The following is a 24,554-nucleotide window of genomic DNA, read 5'->3' as shown; positions in this document are numbered from 1 at the left end:
CAAAATTAAATGAAATAAACATTTGAAATATATGAGTTTGTATGTAATGTATGAATATAATATACAAGTTTCACTTTTTAAATGGAATTACTGAAATCAATCTACTTTTTCATGATATTCTAATTTTATGACCAGCACCTGTATGTGCTCCCTATGCTTTCTGTAAAATCAGAAAAGATTTTATAGAAAAAAAGGAGCCTTGGAAGAGTATTAAACCAGGCTTCAGAGCCAACGCATACATGACTACAAAAAAGACAGAAATGAACACAAATTGATATAAAAACAGACTCAGAAGAAAGAAAAACACACAAACAGATTCTGAACATCCATGACCTTTGTTTCAGACGGGTTGTGCCGTTATAGCAGAATAAATGAGGTTGGGAAGAACCTTAACAAGTTCGTAAAAGGTCAATGATAAGAGGCATTAATAAGACTGTCCATTAATCATTTCAGGCCTTTATCCTGTTTCCAGAAATAATACTCTGAGTAAAAGTCTTCAAAGAAGATGATAGAAAACACATTAATACAAGAACATTCAGAGGACAAAACACTGATTAAAATACCTTCAGTGAAATATATAATATATATTTTTAATTTATCTGCAAATCTTAATTCAAGTTGAGAAAGAACAATTACAGAATGTTTAAAACTACTGGTGTTTTTTTTATTTATTTTTGGTAAAAGGCTGATTTCAAACACATGATCAAGATTTTCAACTCAGTTTCAACCCCCTCTGATTTGTTACATTTAACTGAGAATTAAAAATATCATGATTGTTATTAGCGATCTAGCATTTTCTGTAACGCGGACAGTGTAGCTCATTACATTCTTGTGCAGGCGTAGTACGAGTCACATAATACAAACAGGACTACATGAATTTGCATCTAATAGAAAAAGAAACTCAAACTGGTTTTTGAACATTTGAAAGCAAGATTTTTTTAATTATTATTATTGAAGACAGTTTGTACCTAATTTCATTTAACCGTCATTATCTTTTTTTGTTTCCTTTTATTTTACCACAAGGCATTTGTCTGCAAAGCTTGTTGGGTGCAGTCTGTCACAAAATGTTTCATCAAAAACAGTTTACACAAATCTCACATTTATGATTGTTTTTCGACAGCATTGCAAAATTATATTTGCTACATTTAAGCTAAAAAATACATACACAGGTGCTACATGTAAAATGTAATGTAAACATATAGAAGTAAATTGTAAAAAAAACAGAAATCAGATTCAAGTAAACAAAGTCATTACCATTTTCTTTAGTTTACACAGGGATTGTAAGACACTGTTTTGCGGTGTGAAAATAAAATTATGACTTCATGTTTTGATATTTTAAAATTGTGTCTGTTTAGCCAATTTCCAAAAAGTTATAATTCACTGAATGTTTTTTCCCATAATAATATATTTGCACATATGATGAGAGCAAGCATATAGCAGAACAAAGTTAGGTAAAACTGTGTGACTTGTCTCTGTTTGTTATTGCTGCAAACTGTGATTGATGTATTTTAAAATTTGTTTTAAGATAAGCACACTTATTAAGCACATGCCAAAATATCTTCAAACTGTATTAAAAAGCAACAAACCTCTCAGAGTTTGTTTTAATAAGGCAAAAACAGCATGGCAAATCACAGATTTACTCACAAATGTAGAAGTGCTTGCAATATTTTTTGTCAGTTTTACGTTGTTTCAGCATTGTCAAAACACATTTCACATTTTATTCATTTTTAGTGCAGTACATAAATAAAGCCTAGTTCCTTAAAACCTTTTCTGACAGTCCAGTTTGCTGACAACATGAGGTGTTTGATTTTGGTTGGCCTGTTATAAAGAATTTAGGCTATAATTTACTAAAAATATCAATAAATAATAAAGCACACAGTACTCCAAGTTGCTGCCATTTAACACTGAGGACCTTATTGACAGTGAGCATCTTATTTAAGGTTTTATCATCAGCTCTGTACTCAGACAGCATCTAATGCTGGATTTGATTATGTTTTTTGACTCAGTTTATGTTCATGTCTCTTATTCAGTTAAAGGAATAGTTCAGACATTGTTTTGAAAGGTTATGAACACTTATTATCTTACCTGTCGTAGATAGGTAGCTCTTTAAACCTCAGTTAGCTGTAGTACCACGACCAAAATGGATTTCTGCTGCTGTAAAATAGCTCCGTATCCAAAACTGAACGCAGTTTTATAAGCCTTTACGTCACCATCAACTTCACATTACATTATTATTTAAGTAGAATCGTATTGCTATTTGCAAGTGCAAATAGAAGCAGCAGCTAGCTGTAGCACTTCCATTGGAGCCTGGGGTAATTCCAGCAGGAACTTCATAATGTTTCTGCCAGAATAGCCATGTACTGAAAAACAGATGCCAATATAGCAGTTTATTAAATAGAGGTTGCATGAAGTGCCATTAAACTTTGGAGACAAGCTGTTTTATGATGTCAGCAATCTGCGTTTGTCTTGGCCATATTCAGACTAGGCATTACCTCATCAATCCTGTTTGAATTAAACTTAATTTCTCCAAATTAAAAGCATTCAAAGAGCTTCCTCCACCTGGTAAGACATTAATTGCTCATAACCTTTTCACAAACCTCCACTTCAAAATGTTCAAACTATCCCTTTAAATGGAAATGGCTCAAAACATATTGTTCAAATAACAGACAAAATAAATAACAATCGGTTTAAAGATCATTTTCAACTCATTTAGTCAAACTCTGCATTAAAAAAAACAGAACATATTGTGCAAGAAATTATATTTTCAATCCAAATATATGTTTGAAATGTATCTACACATTTAAAAATCTAAGTCTATCTGAGAGTTGCAGTAACATTTAGACCCCTTATTTATTTTGAAGTTTTGTTCTGCTTGTCAAAAACGAATCAGAAATTAATTTTGAGTATATTTTTGAAGACCCGTTTGAAGTTCCCGTTGCAGAGCGGATATATGAATGGGTTCAGAGTGGAGTTCATATAACCGAGCCAAATGGTGAACATGTGAAGATCATGATGCACACACTCTGGGCAGAATGCCATCACCATAAAAACTATGAAGTACGGTATCCAACACAGTAGGAAAGCAGCAATTATAAAACCTAACTGCTTGGCTGCTTTGTGCTCCTTATGGATCCGCAGACTTTGAATCCGGTGCCGTGACTGGTCAATAAACCTGTGCCACGCTTGTTTCAGAGTCACTGCGTTATCTGGGTCTATCTTAGCGTCTTCAGCACCTTCCTTGGGCCACGGCAGAGCTTGACTTGGGTCGTAGCTGTTGTAGAGAACAGATGTGTACCTCTGAACGTCTGACACCTGACTGCTACCGCACACTCTGCTCACCGAGTTTGTCACTGTGACATGACATTCATTTAAAGAGGCTTGAAGTTTGGCCTCATTGTTTCCACCTGAGCATGTCGTATCCTGTGGAGCTGACGGTCGGCTCAGGGGAATCTCAGCGTCTGGCTGCCTCTCTTCAGGAGACAGAGAGCATGTTTTTGCTTTGCGTGCCATTCTTAGTCTTTTTGTTGTCATGGTAAGCAGTGACGTCTGCTGGCACTTTACACCTATTTTCCTGTGAGCTCTAAATGGAGCAGCTTTGCTTTTATCAGCTTCTTCAAGGGAATATGTCTGGTCAAGAGTGTTCTGGTCCAGCAGCCGTTCCTTTTTTGATGTTTTCACCGAGGAGTCATTTTCGATTTTGGGTGATTTGGAGTCGCTTTTCTTCGGACTTTGAGCATTTCCTCCATTCTCATTTTCCCCAAATGAATCTGCTGGATGAATGATTCTCTCTCTGTCTCTTAGGTGCTGCCTTACGGCCAAGTAGATGTGCGTGTAAAACCACAACATCAAAATTGAGGGCACGTAGAAGTTGAAAACTGCAGTGATGACCTTGAACCACGTGACAAAACGAAAGTCTGTGTCACACTTGTTCTCCTCCTCAGGTTTAAGGTCTACATGTGTGAAAGACCTCCATCCCAAAATAGGAATTATCCACATCATTGACAGCAGCCAGGCTCCGGAGATCATCACACTGGCTTTTCCTCGTGTTCGATATTTCAGGTACTTGAGTGGCTGTCTGACCGAGCGATACCGATCCAAGCACAAGATAAACAAGCTGAAAATGGAAGCTGTGCTTGCCACGTAGTCCATGATCAGCCAAAACTGGCACACAGCCCGTCCCAGCTTCCACTCATCCTCCAACAGATACATCAGGTTCAGAGGCATGACTGTCGCCCCTACGATCAGATCAGCCACCGACAGACTAACGATGTACAGGTTCCCGACGGTGTGGAGAGTCTTTTCTTTCTTCACGGCATAGAGAACGAGCAGGTTCATTATGATGGTGAGAAGAGAGAGGAGTCCCAGAGAAACCCCCAGAAGGGCGTAGTGGAAGGGGTTGTGAAGGGTCTGGTTGTGACTGTGCCTCAGAAGGCTACTCCAATTCTTGTTGCTGTAGTTGGTGTTTAGGTCGAGAAAGTCCGTGAAAGGCGACAGACCAGATTCCATCATGTTAGGTGAGACGAAGGCTTCTAGGTTCAGTCACATTCTGGACAGCTGTTGGTCAAGGTGCTCCTGGATCTGTAATCATGTTTCTGAAGTCAACGAGGTAACTCAGTTTGGATCTGACAGCCGTTTAAAGCAGAACATAATGAATTCCTTCAGGATCAGTCAGCGTCTCCTTGGTCTGTTGTCGATCTTGTTGATGATTGAAACATCTGGAAGACAAAATATGTGACAGAAAAGGATTTTTTAAATTCAAATAATACAATTTCACCATTTCCTTGAGGGAAAAAACCCCACAAAGCATAATTTTTTATTCAAAATAGAGTATTAAAGATACAATAGGCAGATATAAATCCAATTCATGCAAGTCAGTTTTTCCTTCAATCTTATTACAGCTGACGTTTTGACTCAGCAGTCCACAAAGCATAAAATCTCTGTCCTTCCTTCTCTTTCACTGTCCAGCTGGCTTTCTTTAACACTTACACAAGCGGAGGGCAGCGAATCCCATCAACAACACAGCAGCGGACAAACTGTGTCATTCGCTAAAAGGAGCCACTAATATGTTGCCGGGGCAGTGTGATGGAACTCATGTCCAAGGATTTCGAGGAGCCTATAGCTCAACAAAACGAATGGGGGGAAGCACAGCAAGACATTTAATATTAAAGCATATCACTATGGGGCTTCAAAAAGCACTTATCTTAACAGTTGGGGTATTGATTTTTTATGAGAAAGGTCTAAAATAGGCTCGTTGCCATGGGTGCAGGTGACGTTTCTGTATATGGATGGTCTTTTTAGGAAAAAAAGAATGTTTTTAATTGAATTGGCATTTTAACCTTTCAACAGGCCCTTTGCCATTGAATACAAACTACAAGGGAATTTTGTTGTTATCTTTAGTGAATTTGCCATTTATGTTCAGAAATTGCTCTAAAATCTATCTATCTATCTATCTATCTATCTATCTATCTATCTATCTATCTATCTATCTATCTATCTATCTATCTATCTATCTATCTATCTATGTGATTTATTTGTTATATGCATGTGCATGCTTTCTCACTGATGACACATGACACACTCAGGAGGAGGATACAGAATGAACCTTTCAATCATTTATTGTTTGGCACGGAGAATGAAACAAGAAGAAGAAGAAGAAGAAGAAGAAAGAAAACAACTCAACGGTAGTGGAGGCTGAGAGGTTTCTGTGGCGCATCCTCGGAAAGTGACTCATACATGTCATCATGGGTTTATGTTAATTGAGCAAGCTTGGGAGAATATGTGTGTGTATGTGTGTGTGTTTGTGTATAGGGGGACAGCATCGATTGACAAATGAAGAATAAAGTCCCTTTGCTTGGACCAATACCCCCATGTTTACATTTAAAATATGACAGCCTCCACTGGGGAGGTTCTTTTATTCATATTTAGAGGCAGTTTGGCTCAAGCGTAAACACAGGTAAGGGGCGCATTCCGGCAGCTTCATGAAGTAGTTTTAAATAGCTCATTCTGATAATGTCATATTCCACCTGTCAACAGAAGGGAAATGCCAAAAGCAAACAGGACTCAGAGCTGTATGTGTGTGCTCTGTTCCTGATGTGAAGCACCACATATTAAGCTTTAACTAAAAATCACCAAACTGTCAGACCTATAAGGGATTCTTTAGCGTCCATCGGATCTTTGACCTTAAATCTGATTTGAAGCAGGTGGATGTAAACCCACAGCTCTGCGCCTATATGTTGATACTGTAACTGCCTCCGCAGCACAAATATTTAGGAACCGGATTACTCACCACATCATTACACAAGGATAGCAGAAATAAAACTGCAGCGCATCAAAGAGGAGGAGAATACTTATCCGAGGCTGTAATTGCTCCAATGCGATTATCCATAATGACCACAGCCAGTGTCATTTGATAACAAAGCCGCGGGAACACAGAGAATCCCATCTTTTGTTCTGCTGAGCGCGTCTATCAAAACGAATCGTCGCTCTCACGCGAAATCTGACAAGAGAACCACCTGTTGTCGCAGAAACACGCGCTCAAACTTTTTGGCACAAACGCGGTTTTTTTCCCCCTAACATTAGGCGGACATGGGCATTAAAAAAAAAGTTGACCGGTTTTGAACTTTAAACTCACCGTTAACAGCTTTGCATGGATGAGCAGGGGAGTCCTCTTTATTCCGAGCAGCTTTCAGGGGAAAAAATAAAGGAAGAAAAAATAAAAAAAAAACATCTGAAAATGACCGTGTGGCTGAGGTTCGAATTGGAAAGAAAATGCGCCTTCAGCCCTCCTACCTCCCTCACCCTCACTCTCCCGGGCTCTGTCTTCCGTCTTTGAACTGAACTTTGGAGTTCATATAATAAAACTACTGCTGCTCAAAAAAAAAAAAAAAAAAAAAAGCTCGTTAACGGGGTTTTTGTGCCGCGCCATGATTATGATTCAGTGGATGATTCACTGGATACTTACGCTCAAATCTGTGAGCAACTTCCTCCGTGTCATTACACCGAGAATTTACTGTCAAAGACAAAATATATATATATTAATAAAGAAATAGGTTCGTTAAAGTGATGCGAAACTGTTTTCTTGTGTGCGCTGTTTTCACACATTTGCGTTTCCAAGCTTGTGCGCACAGCATTATACCCTCTTGTAATGGCTAGTTTAAGTTATTTTAATGGTACAACGTGTAGAATATAATGTAAAACACATTCAATGCATGATGGTGATTCTGCTTTGGTCTCTGCAGGAACAAGACGTAAAAGGTAAATAAATTCTTCCAGTCACGACGCTGGCGCTTAAATGCGCTTCCAAGGACGCTCATCTTATTTTTATTCAGATGCAGAGTTTAAGAGAGGTTTGTTTTGTTCTCAGTCTGCTGCTAATTGGGTGTCAGGACAGCTAATGAGCTGGCTCTAGTAAATTTGTGTTCACCTGGTTCCTTTAACAGCTTTCAGCCTTGTGGGTTCATTATTTGCTACATTAATGCAATACACGAGTGATGCGCTTTTTTCCCGGGCATATGTGGGAAGATGAGGCTGCAGGGTCAGTTTGAGAAGGACTGAGAAGTTGGCAGCTGAAAATGACTTGGAGCCTACGTGACTAAGATCACTAGCTGTTGATGGCAGCTGAAGGACAAGTAAAGATTTCAAACATGTTAAATTATTTAGTTTCTGATTTGGTGGCTGTTAAGGAGCAAATGTATTACTTTAAACTAAATTGTACAACCAGGTTTGGTTTGTAGGTCTAAAACTCAAAACAGAAGTAGTATTCCTTGAAAAACTGCATATTGTCTTGACCTGATCAGTCCACTACTGCCGCAACAAATTTTATGTCAATATCTGTAAAATTGACTGATCTATATCTATTTCTGATTTTGCTAAATTTGATTAGAAGTGGTAGCCATTTTCTGAGAGTTTCATTAAAATCTGTCAACTGGTTTATGATATATGCCACATTGCTAACAGAAAGATAAACAAACACACAAACAATTACAGTATTGCTCACCTTTTATAGCAGTGGGCAATAATGAACTAAAAATGGAAGATACCAACTTTTACATAATCTTAGGCTCCTGTTCACTCAGTGTAAATGGCAAAATAGTGATTAGTGACAGAACTGGATTTGTTTGAAACTTTGGTTGCTTTGATTAAAAACTACAGACCTCTATTTTTTCTTTTAAGCAATATGTCTAAATAACACTTGAGGAGGAGATACTGGTAGCATTTAAGAGGCAGACATGTTTACACTTCATGCTTACTATTTACAAGATTTCAAAAACCCCAGGAAAACACATTGATCATAAGTTATGAGTTATTAAGTTGTTTGAAAGTGTAAAAAATGCTCATATGTCAATAATCTGCAAGAAAATAACAAACAGATAAATTTGTCGGCACTATAAGCAAAAAAATATCCAGATGGCTTACACACAGCAGGTCTTCACTTAATGAATTTTTACACAATGCTTTATTGTGTGAAAGTGTTTTGTTTAAAACTTCACATTGATCTAACAAGAAAATACATATATATTTTTGTCAGATACAGACTTTATCCTTCTGTGTGTAATATCTTCCCTGATATAAACGGTTTTGTCCATATTTGTTTCTATCTTTTTAACTTCCCTGTGACCATCTTGGGTCATCAGGATACCCACCCACACAAATGAACGTTTGTGTGGGTTTAAGACAAAATAAAGGAAAGACCAGTCTGGAGTCACATTTCAGTTGTAAAGTTTGTAAGCTGAAGTGTAGAGTGTTTAAACACAGACACACATGAAGGAGTAAAGAAAAAGTGACAGTTTATTGGTGCAGAAGGTTGTAAAAGACGTTACACTGTTTATATGGCCTGACGTTTTATTACAACTGACATTTTATTGATGGTGTACTATTAAACAAACACTCCCAGAATGTTGAAGGAAGTGTATTGTCTTTCACTGTTAATCTAATGTTTAAGGCAGACCAAAGTGTTCTCTTTGAGATTTAAATAAGCTGGGGTTCAGGCCAGGATCCCAGATATCATAAATCCTTTTTTGATGCAACACAGGCTTGCATATGTGCACCAAATAAAAGTCACTCCTATGGACAATCCATAAAACTTGTCTTTTTTGTCATGTTTAGGATTTTCTTGGCCTAGTTTTTAAACTTCATTTCATTTCTTTAAACATTTCTTTAAACACCTTCCTCCTCAAAGCCCCAGTGCCTTATACTTCTGCACACCCCTGAAAGGTTGCAGCCTTTGAATCTGGTAATTAAAGTTAATAGAATCCATGCAGCTTCATATTTGATATGAAGGTAGAATTACACCTTTTCTGCAGCCAATGTTCCATAATTGGCTTGCTTTGGGATCTCGTCTTTAGTTCGTTCAGGAGGGTTGCATCTTTCTGAGAGATATTTTACAGTTTTAGACATGTTGGGATCATTTAAAGCTCATATTTTTGATTAATTTTATTTGAGGTAATGACAAGTTCCATCCTTCACTTCATAAAAAGGTACTCACTGTGAACTATGAAATCAAACATAAAAAATGTTATCCTTAACTATATCATATGGTGCAGTTTGAAAGAGTTTACTGTACCTGTTGTATTTGATTATGTACCTGATTGTTGCTTCTGTGTTGTAAAGCACTTTGAATTGCCTTGTTGCTGAAAAGTGCTAAATAAATAAATTTCACTTCACTTCACTACTCCTGTACTTTTCCAGATATATTGATATGCAATTCTGAAATGCAGGTATGCACTCAATGTAAACATAGCTCTTTTATCTGCATACTTACTCAACAAATCTGGGCATCGATACATACCAATACATCAAAATTGTTGGACTTCTCGATTCCAAATAACTCTTTCATAGATGTCACTACTGATGATCTGTTTTCAGTTCCTTCCTTTCCGTAGGTAAACAAACACGTGGCAGTTGGTAGCTGTTTGCAAATTTTAACTACAATTCTTAATTTAAGGACACATTAACCACTAATATGAGGAAAAAAAGTTGTGCTGATTTTGTTTCTTACTTTATGAATATTTTTGGACCAGTCTTCATGACATTGTAATGAATACCTTTAAAGGGTAAGATTCAGACTGCTCATCACTACTTCACAGAAACCTGCTACACAGGTGACTGTCCCCTTTAATATGAAATGGTAATCACGTCCTCTCTGGTGACAAATAACCACCTGTAAATACTCAGTACTGACAATCAGTAAAGTTCATTTGCTTTAAATTTGGAAAATTCAGGTTGAAATATTAATCAGACGAGGCATTCTCAAAATAATTGTGCATGTATTAATATAATATTCCTATTAACATTGAAACATATGTTGCAATACCTATTGCTATCTGGCAACTGAAAAAAACAAACAAATTTTTCACTTTGCAACTTAAATTCTCTCACAACTTAGATAGATAGATAGAACCAAAAAGTGGTACATCACAGTCCACATGGCTCTGAGCAGACAACAAAACAGTTGGTGTTGAATCAAAGGCACACTGGAGGAAGTCCTGTCTCAACTCATATGACATTTGCCAGCAATGTGGCCTTTTTTTTTTCTTTCTGTTGGAACAATATGAACTCCCGGAGGCACTGAGTGGCACACCAGAATAGCCCTGACAGAAATATCAAGCATAGTTAATAACATTCAGCTCATTGCGCAGCAGAGGGGTGATAAGGCTACTAATGACCCTGCTAATGCGCCGATTCTGTAAATTATTCTGGGATTCATCTCGGACTCTTCTGGGCTGTTAAATGGCAACTCAGACTGAAGGAGGTCTAATGTGTTTGTGAGACCTGATGGGAAACGGTGAAAGTTCGTGGTATCAGACAGTCTTGGCAGTAATGAATGGCAACTTCTTTTGTTCCAACTCACATTTACAGAGTGGCAATTTTAATGTTTATGACAGGAAGATGCAAAACTGAAAAGCGAAAGATAAGTTTGCCGTACAAGGTAAAATCCAACGTTAACTGCTTTACATTTTATCTACATGAAATAACCCACAACATGAAATTATTAGAAAATTAAAATCAACATGCATTCCTTCTTGAAGAAATGCATATTGCCTGCAACCTTTCATGCCAGAGTTTTAGACCAAGATCATCTTACGTTAAGAAATCGTGGAGTTGTTGTTGTTTTGTCTTGATTCTTGTTCCGTGAAAATATCCTTACACACAATCTCATGCAATACTGTGAGATGTCACGGTCAGAGTATGTGTTGTGAATGATTCTCAGCTACCGCCACATTAAATTGTAGCTCAGTACCTGTTAAACTGACTGAGCTACAGGTATTTAATTGAATTTAAACTCATTAAACTGAGTTTTGTCTTGTTCCTAACACATTTGTTTAAAGCTTTCAACATAAGACAGGATTTTTACATGTCATGTGGTGGACATCAAAGCACAGTGGTTATCAAGGAAGTCATGGCTTTCTGTGTGCCGTTTGCTTGTTCTTTAAGTGCCTGCAGGTACTCCACTTTCCTCCCTCTGTGCAAAGACATGCATGTTAGGATGTGAAGTTGGCCGCAGGTGTGAGCATGCACGGCTGTCAGTTTGATCCAGCACCACCAGCTGAAAAAAAACCCTCAAAACTGCGAGATGAGGTTGAAAGCAGTAGGGTGCATATAAATTAACATTTCAGATCAAAAGGGTCCAAAATGAACTTTAAAGCTCATGTCAAAAATTGTTTTTTTTACATGCTTAAGTGCTTAGATGATTGTGTAACCAGGATAATTTTTCTATATTAGATGTAGTTTAGTTATTTTATTTTCTATTTTGTTAAATCTAATTTTATTTTGTTTTATTTAAAGATCTAATTTAAAAATCCTCCTTTGTTTTATGTTTTCGACACTAACCGGGCGAGAGCAGGGTTGTTCTCGCGAGGGTTTAACGTCATGTGACAGCTGCACGTCAGTCCTAAATTGACAGCCACTGCTTATATTGCTGCTAAATCGCACCTTGGGTAGCAGACGCTGTGGGACTTTGACGTGCAGGTAGGCTTGGGTGTTGTTCCCAAAGCGGTTTTGCTTTTGAATGTTGATTATACATCAATCGTATACCTCTGTTAAATTACAGACATATGGTCGCTCATCTGAACGCTGAAACGATCTTTGTTTGTCAAAAGAGGAACTGGTAAGTGTTGCTCGAGAGCTAGAATGCTAGCGCTAGCCTCCCAGCCTGTGATTACGCACCTACATAAAAACACGTTGGATTGGAATTGCATACAATTATGTAAGCACAGATTCGATTATTAAGAAATGCATGTACATGTACATTGATTGTCGGGCCTGTTTGCGCAGGCCAGGTGTGTTCCAGATCCCACCCCCGCTCGGAGTAAACTGGAGGATCTAGGACACATTAAGAATTGTCTGGTTTATGTACACTGACCGGACTGGCGAGCTAACCATAGCGGATCCAGAAATCCACCCAAAATCTGAGGAACCGTCTCCAAACTGGTTGGAAATTCAACCAACCACTTCACAGCTGGAACTAAATGACAATTTTTGTTTTTTCCCTTTCATCACCGAAAGAGACTTCCTTGGTTTAAGGAACTGGACTTCAAAGTTGTGAAACAATTTGTATATATTGTAAATATAAATACACTTCACTGATTTTGCACCATCTACTTGTCTCTGTGTTTTACAATTTGCCGCCACCTCCAGCAGACGAACCTAGTTAGTTTTTTAAGAAATAATTTGGATTGACTTTAATTTGGATTATTTCAAATCCTAATAATCCTAGAATGTAACTCGGGTTACATTGCTTGGCGAGCTAGCCAGGAGGTTGTTGGCATTTTGTAAAACACAAATTTATTTTTTTTCCTGTCATCAACAATATGGATGAATTTCAAAAACTCGACGTAAAAATTCCCAACTCTGTTTTGGTTGAAGGCATTTCAGATGAAGATAGTAAAGAGGAAGTATTTGACTTTTTGAAACAATATGGGAAGATAACAAAGACTGAAATCATTTCTGAAGCTGATTCTGAGTTTGAGGGCCAGCTTGTGGTTGAATTTAGCAGTGGTACAGCAGTAGCTGAATTGCGTTCCATTTTACCATATTCATTCAAATCATCTGAAAAGTCAGACACATTTTTCATCTCTGAATTAGCTGTTGTATATGCAGAACATGTTTCACAGAGTAAAACTCATTCTTATTTATTTGAGTTACAGAAACTTGCAAAGCTCTCTGGCATGGATTTTGCAGAGGTGTTAAAATCCACGATGACTCAGATTGGACAATCAGTTGCTGAACTTCACTCAGCTGCTAAGATGGAGGATCCTGATGAGAAGTCTGAGGTTATGGCAGCATCTGCAGATCCAACCATGAAGGAAGAGCCAACGTTGTCAACCGCCCCTGATCCTACAGTTTCCAGACAGAGACTTGAGCAGCAACCTACCTCACGACAGAGACCTTCTCTTCATGATGATGACATCCAACCACCCGAAGTCCAGCGCTACGTGGTGGAACATATTATGAAAACTGAGGAAAGTGCTTATCATCTACAAAGGCTCCGAGTGTTTTCTGGACGGCTGCCTAGACCAGCACATGAAGCAGACTATGAGACCTGGCATTCAGGAGTGGATCTGCTACTAAAAGACCCCTCAGTTTCTGAGCTGCAGCGATCAAGGAGGATCGTGGAGAGTTTACTTCCCCCAGCCGCTGATATGCTGAAGCATCTAAGTTCAGATACTCCACCTACTGTATATCTGAACATATTGGACTCGGCATATGGCACAGTGCAGGATGGAGAAGAACTCTTTGCAAAATTCATGGACACTTTCCAAGATGCAGGGGAGAAGCCATCTTCATACCTCCAGCGGCTGCAGGTAGCATTAAACTTAGCCCTGAAACGAGGTGGTGTGTTAGCCAAGGATGTAAACCGGCATCTTATAAGCCAGTTCTGTAGGGGTTGTTGGGACAATACTTTGATTGCTGAACTCCAATTAAAACAAAAGAAATTGGTCCCACCTAGTTTCTCTGAACTGCTACTACTTCTACGTACTGAAGAGGACAGGGAGGCAGCTAAAACTTCCCGGATGAGACAATATTTGGGGTCCAACAAACAGAAAGTAGTCAATCATGCACAATTGGCTTCTGTTGACACAGGTGATGGTGGAGCAGTTGCTGCTTTAACCAAATTGACTCAGCAGTTAGCAGAACAACTGGCAGATGTACAGCGGCAGCTGGCTAAGCTAACATCCACCACCACCCAGCCCAGGACTACATCACAACCTAAGGTAACGTACAGTAAGCAGAGTGTAAAAGGGGTCAATACAGTGACATCCAAACAGCCCCCACCAGTCCATGTTAAACCTGGTTATTGTTTCAGGTGTGGTGAAAATGGTCATATTAAGCCACAATGTAATAATGAACCAAACCCTGCTCTTGTTGCCAGAAAAAGGAAACAGTTTGCTCAGCGACAGCAGAACGTCTTTCAGAAGAAGTTAAACTAGGCATGGTTCCTGTTGCGGGACAAACCGGAACCAGTCCCAGCCAAACCAGTCCCCTTATTAAAGAAAAGACTGTTAAATGTACAAAACTGCAAGCCCAAGCTAATAAACTACCCACTCAGGTACCCAAAGGTTTGATTGGATCAAAGTGTGCTGCTGTTGTTGACATTTCTGGTCATGTGTGTAACTGCCTTTTAGACACTGGTTCACAGGTGACAACGATCCCAGTTTCTTTCTATAATGATAAGCTAAGCAACCAACCTGTACTGCCTCTGGATAATTTGTTACAGGTTGAAGGTGCTGCTGGACAGTCTGTTCCGTATCTGGGGTACGTGGAGCTGGTCATCACATTCCCTGAAGACTTCATAGGAGTAAACACAGAGGTACCAACTCTCGCTCTTGTGGTCCCAGATGCTAGTCCTGACAGGCCATCTAATGTACTTATTGGCATGAACACACTGGAGCCACTGTATGAACAACATCTTAGCAGTAACCATGTACAATTTCAACCCATGGCCCAAGGATATCGAGCGGTCCTGAAACTGCTACAGTTAAGGCACCAGCAAAATCAATCAGGAAATGCAGGGACTGTCAGGCTGTTAAGCACCACTCCAGTCCTTATTTCACCTGGCCAAACCATTGTCTTGGAGGGTTCTGTTAAAAACACCTCTCCATCTGCAGATAAGTGGGCCATTGTTGAACACCCTAGCTCACCTTTACCAGGGGGTTTATGTGTTCAGAGTTGTCTAATTACACTGCCACAGCATCCACTATATAAAGTCCCAGTGATCATGAAGAATGAATCAGAGCAAGAGGTGTTCATATCACCATTAACCATTATTGCAGACATTGGGTCAGCACCTATTGTTTTGTCACAACAAATCACATCTCAAACCTCACAACAAACCACTTTGGAGTTTAACTTTGGAGACTCTCCCATTCCACCTGAGTGGAAGGAACATATTATCAACAAAATGAACAGCATGCCTGAAGTATTCTCTCATCATGATATGGATTTTGGCTGTACAGATGCAGTTAAACATGCCATTAAACTTAGTGATGAAACGCCTTTTAAACACAGAGCAAGGCCAATCCATCCCCAAGATCTGGAGGCAGTCCGTGAACATCTTAAGGACCTGCTCGAAGCGGGCATCATAAGAGAGTCTAAATCACCATTTTCCTCTCCAATAGTTGTTGTTCGGAAACGTAATGGTTCCGTCCGGCTATGCATAGATTACAGGAAACTGAATCTTCAAACTATCAAAGATGCATATGCCCTTCCTAATTTGGAAGAATCTTTTTGTGCTTTGACAGGGTCCAAATGGTTTACTGTGTTGGATTTAAAATCTGGCTATTATCAAATAGAGATGGCAGAAGAAGATAAGGCTAAAACAGCTTTTGTAACTCCCCTTGGATTTTGGGAGTGGAACAGGATGCCGCAAGGAATTACAAATGCACCTAGCACGTTTCAGCGGCTAATGGAGAGATGCATGGGAGATCTGCATCTTAAAGAAGTCCTTGTCTTCCTCGATGACATCATCATCTTTTCTGCCACTCTGGAAGAACATGAGGAACGGCTGCTGCGTGTGCTCTCCCGGTTGAAGCAGTTTGGACTAAAGCTCTCTCCAGAGAAATGTAAGTTCTTTCAGTCTTCTGTACGTTATTTGGGACACATTGTCTCTGAAAAAGGAGTTGAAACTGATCCAGAAAAGATTGATTCTTTAAAATCCTGGCCAGTCCCCCGCAACCTTAAAGAGTTGCGATCTTTTCTGGGTTTTGCTGGATATTACCGAAGATTTATTAAAGACTATGCTGCTATTGTCAAACCACTTAATGAGTTAACCCGTGGTTATCCTCCTGCCCGCAGCCCTGCAAAGCTGAAGAAGCCAGAAGGAAAATACTCAGATCCAAAGCAATCCTTTGGAGATAAATGGACTAGCTGTCAGCAGATTGCCTTTGAAACAGTCATTTCCAAATTGACTACAGCACCTGTTCTTGGGTTTGCAAATCCACAGCTGCCATACATTTTACATACTGATGCCAGTACAAATGGGTTGGGAGCAGTATTGTACCAAGAGCAGGAGGGCAAGCTGCGTGTTATTGCTTATGCTAGTCGAGGCCTGTCTGTCAGTGAGTCAAAATATCCTGCTCATAAACTGGAGTTTTTGGCCCTGAAGTGGAGTGTTACTGAGAAGTTTCATGATTACCTCTATGGGACTAACTTTACAGTTGTCACAGATAGCAACCCTCTCACTTATGTTCTTTCTTCAGCCAAGCTGGATGCTACAGGTCACCGGTGGTTAGCAGCACTGTCCACTTACTCATTCAAGCTGCAGTACCGTGCTGGAAAACAGAATTTTGATGCTGATGCTCTGTCCCGACGCTCACATGAAGATACTTCTAGTGATCAGCACTGCAGAGAGAGGGAGCTCATTCAACATCTGACCAGTCAGTTGGGTAATTGTAAAGAAACACATGACATTTCCCCTGAAATTGTGGATGCCATCTGTCAGAGTTGTATAATCCGAACACAGAACCAAACTGAACTAAGTCGATCTGTCGCACTGGTTGAGTCTCTATCTGTCTCTGTTAACTCCATCCCTGATGGGTTCAGCAATGAAGAGTTGCATGGCTTGCCTCTAATCCCCTCTCTATCTCAGGTCGATCTCCAAGAAGAGCAACAAGCTGACCCTGCTATTCGTGAGGTCATTCATCAGCTGGAGACTGGTGAGAAGGTCCTTCCATCGGTTCGAGAGGAGCTACCTGACCTTCCTTTGCTCCTGAGAGAGTGGAACAGGTTAGAGTTGGTGGATGGAATCTTATATCGGAGAAGACATGATGGAGATAATCTTATCTACCAGCTATTCCTACCGCCCAAGTTACGACCAGCTGTTTTAAAGAGCTTGCACCATGATATGGGGCATATGGGCATCGAAAGAACAATTGATCTGGTGCGCCAACGCTTCTTTTGGCCCAAAATGACATCAGAGGTGGAGACTTTTGTCAAAACCTGTGGTCGTTGCATAAGGCGTAAAGCTCAAATGGAAAGAGCAGCTCCATTAATAAATATTCAGACAAGCCGACCACTTGAACTGTTATGTATGGACTTTTTAACCATTGAACCTGACAGCAGTAATACTAAGGACATTCTTGTTCTCACTGATCATTTTACCAAATTTGCAGTTGCCATTCCTACCCCCAACCAGAAGGCAAAGACTGTTGCAAAGTACCTCTGGAATGAATTTATGGTTTATTATGGAATTCCAGAGCGTATACATTCAGACCAGGGTACCGATTTCGAGTCCAAGCTCATTAAAGAGCTCTGTGAAGTTGTAGGCATGAAGAAAAGCCGAACTACCCCGTACCACCCACGAGGGAATCCAGTCGAGCGCTTCAACCGCACTCTGCTCAATATGCTTGGAACCCTGGAAATGAAACAAAAGTCAAAATGGCGAGAGTATGTCAAACCTTTAGTACATGCATATAACTGTACAAGAAATGAGGTAACAGGGTTCACACCTTATGAACTCATGTTTGGTCGTTGTCCTCGTCTTCCTGTGGATTTGGCTTTTGGTTTACCCGTCAGAGAACAATCATCCATCTCTCATTCAGAGTATGTTAAGAATCTGCAATCCAGCCTGAAAGAAAGCTACAAACTAGCTTCTGAGAATGCTCTCAAGTCAGCTGCAAAGAACAAGACCCGTTTTGATCAGAAAATTACACCATGCAGTTTGGAGATAGGAGATCGAGTACTGGTTCGCAACATCCGTCTGAGGGGTAAGCACAAGCTGGCAGATAGATGGGAACCAGGGGTGTACAAAGTTGTTGACAGAGCTGAAAATGTACCAGTTTACACTGTACAACCTGAACACAAAGAGGGACCAACTCGTACTTTACATAGAGACCTGTTGCTTCCTTGTGGTTTCCTGCCAGTTTGCTCCACAGAAGACCCTTCCATCTCCATGCCTGCCTCACAACGAAAGACTCGCAGCCAGGATGGTTGCCATCGAGATGTTCCTGATGAGATGGAGGAGGATGAGGATGCTGAGCCATATGTACCAGAAGTTTCCATCCCATTCCCAACCAGATTCAGTGTAAAGGTGAGAAAATTCAAGTCATCACCGGAATCCATTACTTTGCAGCCCATTGTACCTCTGGCTCAAAGTGATGCGGAAGCACCAGAGCATCCTGTACCTCTAATTCAGAGCACAGACCTTGAGACTGCTAGTCCATCTGAAAATAAAGAATCCTGTTTAACAACTGATTCATCACTGTCTCACCATGAAGACAAGCTACCTGTGGAACAGATTGAGACAGAGGAACTTTCTGAACCACATGTAGCTGAGCCTGTGAAAGTACACATGGAGGGAGAAGTACCTGACGAACACTTACCTGAAGTTCAAGAACCTGACGCTGAGGATCATCTGGTCGTTCAATCTGAGTCATCCACAGGTCCTGCAAATGTCAGCTCACCCTATAACTCAGTTGAGGCTGAAATATTGCCCAGGCGATCAGATAGACAGCGTCAACCTCCTAGTCGTCTAACATATCCTGTGTTGGGTAAGCCACTCATTTCAGTAGTTCAGACTCTATTGCATAGTTTGGCAAATGTGTACACTGAGGCTCTCAGTTAAGTTTCTAATGTAAATATTCAGAAAAATTAATTCAAGTAACCATGCAACGGGACGTGCAGGAATTAAAGAGGGGAGGATGTAACCAGGATAATTTTTCTATATTAGATGTAGTTTAGTTATTTTATTTTCTATTTTGTTAAATCTAATTTTATTTTGTTTTATTTAAAGATCTAATTTAAAAATCCTCCTTTGTTTTATGTTTTCGACACTAACCGGGCGAGAGCAGGGTTGTTCTCGCGAGGGTTTAACGTCATGTGACAGCTGCACGTCAGTCCTAAATTGACAGCCACTGCTTATATTGCTGCTAAATCGCACCTTGGGTAGCAGACGCTGTGGGACTTTGACGTGCAGGTAGGCTTGGGTGTTGTTCCCAAAGCGGTTTTGCTTTTGAATGTCGATTATACATCAATCGTATACCTCTGTTAAATTACAGACATATGGTCGCTCATCTGAACGCTGAAACGATCTCTGTTTGTCAAAAGAGGAACTGGTAAGTGTTGCTCGGGAGCTAGAATGCTAGCGCTAGCCTCCCAGCCTGTGATTACACACCTACATAAAAACACATTTGGATTGAAATTGCATGTAATTATGTAGGCTCAGATTCGATTATTAAAAAATGCATGTACATGTACATTGATTGTCGGGCCTGTTTGCGCAGGCCAGGTGTGTTCCAGATCCCACCCCCGCTCGGAGTAGCTGAAGGATCTGGGACACATTAAGAATTGTCTGGTTTTTGTTCACTGACCGGACTGGCGAGCTAACCATAGCGGATTCAGAAAGTCACCCATAATCTGATGAAACATCTCCAAACCGGAAGGGAAATTCAACCAACCACTTCACAGCTGGAACTAAAGGACTATTTTTGTTTTTTCCTTCTCGTCACCGACAGAGACTTCCTCGGTTTAAGGAACTGGACTTTAAAGCTGTGAAACAATTTGTATATATTGTAAATATAAATACACTTCATTGATTTTGCACTCTCCAGTTGTATGTGTCTTGCAATTTGCCACTACCTCCAGTAGACGAACCTGGAACCTAGTTTTTCACTTAGAGTGACGTTGATTTGGTTTTTTAATAATCTTAAAATGTAACTCGGGTTACAATTGCCTGTCTAATATCATGTCCTCAAATTAAACATTCAGTCTTACTTGTTAAGCGATAACTTGTAAAACTTGTGTTATTAGACAAATGCAGAGGAGAATGTTATATTGTTGGTGTGTTAGTAGCTGAGACTGATTCCTTATTTATACTCTAACCACAAACTGACCTCTCAAGATCTGTTTAAAACTTTGCTAATAATTACTGGAGTCAACTCTGACTATTTGTAATCAAAATATCTCATGAACTACAGCACATATTTTTATAAAACCTTTAGAAAGTAATCATTAAGCTGCCATCTACAGCTGATTAACTTTTAAACTCATGGCTGCCACAGCCAACTGGCTTTTAAAAAAAAAAACACAAAAATGGTTGCAACTCAAACTCAAAATTATCCTGCTTGTTTTAGACTTTCCCCTGCTCTTCAGCAGGTCTTCAAGTGCAGCAGAAACCTATAAATCACTCTATCATTCTAAACAGGTGTGTCAAAGCAGAGAAACACCTAAAACATGCAGGACAGTGGTCCTCCAGGAGCAGGACTGGACACCACTGCTGTGAGCAACAACAAGAAAAATCAAATCAAACAATAATCTCTTCAACTCTACGGTTTGCTAACTGATTTTTAGGAGTTTCTGTACAACGATGGCTCAGCTCAGTTATTTTGGGGCAATCAAACGTCTCCTCTGGGGCATGTACACTCGGTGTCACCCTCCCTCTGTTTGCTGCACCTGTCAGGGTGAGACAAATTACTCCTTCTGGTGTCTGGACTCTGGCGACCTTTGCAAAGCAATCATCTCTCTTTCCAACTTTAGCCAGAAAGAAGGTCACAATCAAACAGAACAACACCTTTTTCTTATACACGCCCCAATACAAAAGCAGCATGTCACCCCTGCAAGAGTGGCAGCTGTGTGTCTGTCATCAAACAGCCCCTGACTTGAATCATTAGAAAATGCTCGAGAGTTGTTTGTTCGTAGAAAGGGAGTGAAGTGGGAACTGTCACTCATCCAGCGTCGACAGCTACATTAGCTTTATAAAATGAAATTGTGCGGCTGCTGTTGTGTAATGGAAAATTCCAGCTGTTTATTGAAAACACTCGGGACTCTTTATTCATCAAGTATATTCATGTTTTCTTTTACACCTTCTCTTGATGATGATGCATCCGCTTAGGATCAACAAAGTCAGCTCCCTGTAGTACGAGCTGCTGCTGATGAGGAGGAAAAGGAAAGGAACTAGAGGAAATGAAGGACTGTTAGGTGAGAGGCAGAGCTAAGTATGAGATGAAAATGGGTAGAACAGTTTGAAGAAAGACACGGAAGCTGGGGAGAGGATGAGGCGACTAAGAAATGCTAAGTTTAGTATATGAAAGAAAAAGCAATAGATGTTGACAGAACGGTTTCTACAAACTCAAGATTTTTTCGAGGTATTGAACTGCTGGATTCCTTTGGGAAAGTCCCTGCCTTCAACAAACACCATCAAGGTAGCCGAGTGAAGCTGCTCTGTCGTCATAAACTGCACAGCTTGAATTTATTCATAAACTTCTGAGGTCGGCTGTTGGTTCCTCTGGCTGAAAATGAAAAACACAGCTCCCAGCAAAAAGGAATGAGCATTAAAATAAGCCTTTAAAGTTTTCTTTTTTTTTGTTGCTTTTTTTAAAAAAAACTTTTGGTCTGTTACATAATCCTTAAAAGAAATGGTAAAATGTAGCAACTGTCTGAAACAGTGTAATTATTGTGCAGCAGTGGAAAGGTCTTCTATCTTTGCAGCACATCTGTTTGTGATTGATCTGAATTATTTTCTGTGTGTGTGTGTGTGTGTGTGTGTGCGTGCGTGTGTTCCTGATTGTAGCAACCTTGCATGCATGTCAGATGTAAGATTGTGTGTGTGAGTGAGTGTGCATGTCAGTGATCTTCCTGATTCCATTAGGGTCAATCTGTGTGTTTGGAAGCCTGTAATAGTCTCTAATCACAGATGAGGAAAGAAACAGGGCGGTTACTGTGCATCGATTTGAAGAGTAATTTCATTTTCAAAATTGAACCAGATGCCCCGAATGGAAAATTAATCACTCATTATAGACATTAAACTAATCAATAAGGTAACGATTTCAACTCTTTTCTTTTCTTAATCTGAACTTTTTTAATTCTAAAGATACAATCAGATGATCATTTAACAAATATTTGCTGTAAGAGAGTGTCTTATGGTTTCTCCCCACTGCAGCACTAACAACAGTTCTTTATTGGTCAACAGTGACATCTGGTGGTGAGTTTTGTACCTGTTGAAGCCAGACATGGCAGCCCATCAGGCATATGTCATCCTGAGTCTTTGAATGCCTCTCTTAATGGCTGAAATCCTAACGACCTTCGACAATTCTTTTATCAAGAGAAGACCATTTAGACAATCTTTACAGTCAATCACTTAAGTGAATAGAACAAGACTTGAAAATCCCGGCTAATTAGCCTTCTTGTGTGTGATTTGCTCTCCTGCACCGCTTCTGCAACCTTTGGTGCACAACCCCATCAAATATAAAATGTCAACCTGGAAAACAAAAGAGAAGAAAAAGTCACACTGCCAGTCATTTCATTCTGGCAGGGGAACGCTTTAATTCACTGAAGGAAGTGCGTTTGACCTTTATTCATTCCTTCCTCTTATTCTTTCTTTTTCACCCTGCCTGCATTTACTTCATTCACACTCCTTCACATGTGCCACCCTGCAGCCTTTTCCTCTGTTTTTTTTTTCTCCACTTGATAACTTTCAATGTCACAGCAGCAACCCCTTCACTTCGGTCAATTTATTGTTCCGCCAGAAAGAAAGTTGTTTAAGTGGATTTTCAATGAGTTTATGCAACAAATATCTGGGAATCAAGATGGTGCATGAATTGTACATGTGCTCGCTGACTCACAGTGTTTAAATACGTATGTCTTCAGCTGGGAGGTGTCTAACTTTTGGAAGTGACATAAAGCACACCAACAAGAAAAAAAAAAGCTGTGAATTTTTGACGTTTTTGCCTGGAGCGCTGCAGCAAAACATGTCAGTCAAAGTTGAAGGTGATATGAATAACTTTTTATCCATACAGTATATTTATGTATGATTTATTTATTTATGTATATATTTATTTACTTTACAAATAATGAGCAATGTCATTTCTTCTTGTTAAGGCTTATCTGCTTCTCTTCCACCTAACTTTATGAAATCAAATAATCCAGGATGCTCTGACATGTTTTGGTCGGGCCCAGCTTTCATTTTATTTATCCCAGATCACTGAATTTTACTTTGGTGAAATGGTTTCCTGTTTTCTCATCCAACAATCCTAAACAAACATAGTTACGACACAAACTTAATCCAAAATACAATCTTTTTAAAAGGTGAGATTTCTGCCTAAAACAAGTAATCATAGATTTTAAAAAGCTCATGTACTTAATTGGGATCTAAAAAATATTATAGCTTGACAGTAATATATAAAATATATCAAAATTTAATGGCTAACAACTGATTAACTTATGGAGTCTGATTCAAGATGGCCACCACAGGTAATCAACACAAAAATGGCTATAACGCTGACAATTTGACAGATATTTAGCTAAAATCTGGTGAGGTAGTAGCAGATAGTCACCCCAAAATATATTACTAACGCTAACGCATCTTCTAAGATCTCACATGAGTTTGCGCAAAAAGCCAATTACAAGTTTGACCAGAACAATTATATCTAAGGGCTCATCATAAGAGGAAATATGATGGGTGATATGAGTTCCTTCAAGGAGTACTAGTCCTTTAATTTAAACTGATTTTACATAAAAGAAGCATTTAAAGCCTTTAACTGAAGTTTAACAAAAGAACTTATTGAGCTTTTTTTCAGTCATGAATCGAAGTTCCGAGTACTGTTCTGAGAACCATGTTTGGATGGTCTCTGGAGTTTCTGCTCTCATACAGCTCACAGCAGGGGGGTCTCCTCTGGAGATGCATTCTCACAGCTGGAAACACTATAAAGCAGAACAGACAGGATGAAAGAAATTATGCAAAAAAAAGATGCTGCGTAAATTGCAGTAATGTGTTTGCTGCACAATGAGAACGGTCGATGTGACGCCCCGAAGACTGCTTCTGTGTTGATATCAATCTGACTCATTTTTTGACATTACTGATTCAGGAGAAGCTAAGTGAAGGACTGGAGAAAAGAAACTTCTTTTATCAGCGAGTCAAATGAAAGTTTGTTTTTTTTCTTCCTAGAATTATAAAACAACTCTTTCTCAGAAGTGTAAAGGTATGAAATTAGCTAAGGTAGAGTTCTTTTACACTGCTATGTCTTTTTAAACAAGTTTTTTTAGTAAGACTGAAAAAAAGGGCTTTTGTTAGGCTAACCATTAGAATCGCTTGAATGAAAACGTTTGCCTCTTTTTTCAGACTC

At 39.5% G+C, this 24,554-nt stretch overlaps 2 protein-coding genes across 7 annotated transcripts; one reads left to right on the top strand and one right to left on the bottom strand.

Moving 5' to 3' along the window:
- Nucleotides 1-735: 735 nt before the first annotated feature.
- Nucleotides 736-6,859, bottom strand: hrh1 (histamine receptor H1). The gene is made up of 2 exons (XM_017408639.3): nucleotides 6,632-6,859; nucleotides 736-4,715 (listed from the first exon to the last, which is right to left on the bottom strand). Exon 2 carries the CDS (start codon nucleotides 4,507-4,509, stop codon nucleotides 2,887-2,889), a length of 1,623 nt encoding a protein of 540 aa, XP_017264128.1. The 5' UTR covers nucleotides 4,510-4,715; nucleotides 6,632-6,859; the 3' UTR covers nucleotides 736-2,886.
- A 4,840-nt stretch (nucleotides 6,860-11,699) lies between these two features.
- On the top strand, nucleotides 11,700-20,043 carry LOC119616983. 6 transcript variants are annotated; one of them, XM_037975436.1, is made up of 4 exons: nucleotides 11,700-14,213; nucleotides 14,717-18,986; nucleotides 19,494-19,550; nucleotides 19,719-20,043. In XM_037975436.1, exons 1-3 carry the CDS (start codon nucleotides 12,810-12,812, stop codon nucleotides 19,511-19,513), a joined length of 5,694 nt encoding a protein of 1,897 aa, XP_037831364.1. In that variant the 5' UTR covers nucleotides 11,700-12,809; the 3' UTR covers nucleotides 19,514-19,550; nucleotides 19,719-20,043. The 6 variants fall into 6 exon arrangements, with proteins under 6 accessions (XP_037831364.1, XP_037831362.1, XP_037831363.1 ...); XM_037975434.1 differs by lacking the exons at nucleotides 19,494-19,550; nucleotides 19,719-20,043 and having other exon boundaries at nucleotides 11,700-11,967; nucleotides 12,050-12,106; nucleotides 12,274-14,213; nucleotides 14,717-19,099; XM_037975435.1 differs by lacking the exons at nucleotides 19,494-19,550; nucleotides 19,719-20,043 and adding an exon at nucleotides 19,287-19,411.
- Nucleotides 20,044-24,554: the final 4,511 nt, after the last annotated feature.

Source organism: Kryptolebias marmoratus, linkage group LG4, assembly GCF_001649575.2.
Source record: "Kryptolebias marmoratus isolate JLee-2015 linkage group LG4, ASM164957v2, whole genome shotgun sequence".
Classification (NCBI taxonomy): domain Eukaryota; kingdom Metazoa; phylum Chordata; class Actinopteri; order Cyprinodontiformes; family Rivulidae; genus Kryptolebias; species Kryptolebias marmoratus.
Note: the sequence above shows the minus strand (reverse complement) of the source record. Positions and strands in the feature narration are given on the sequence as shown.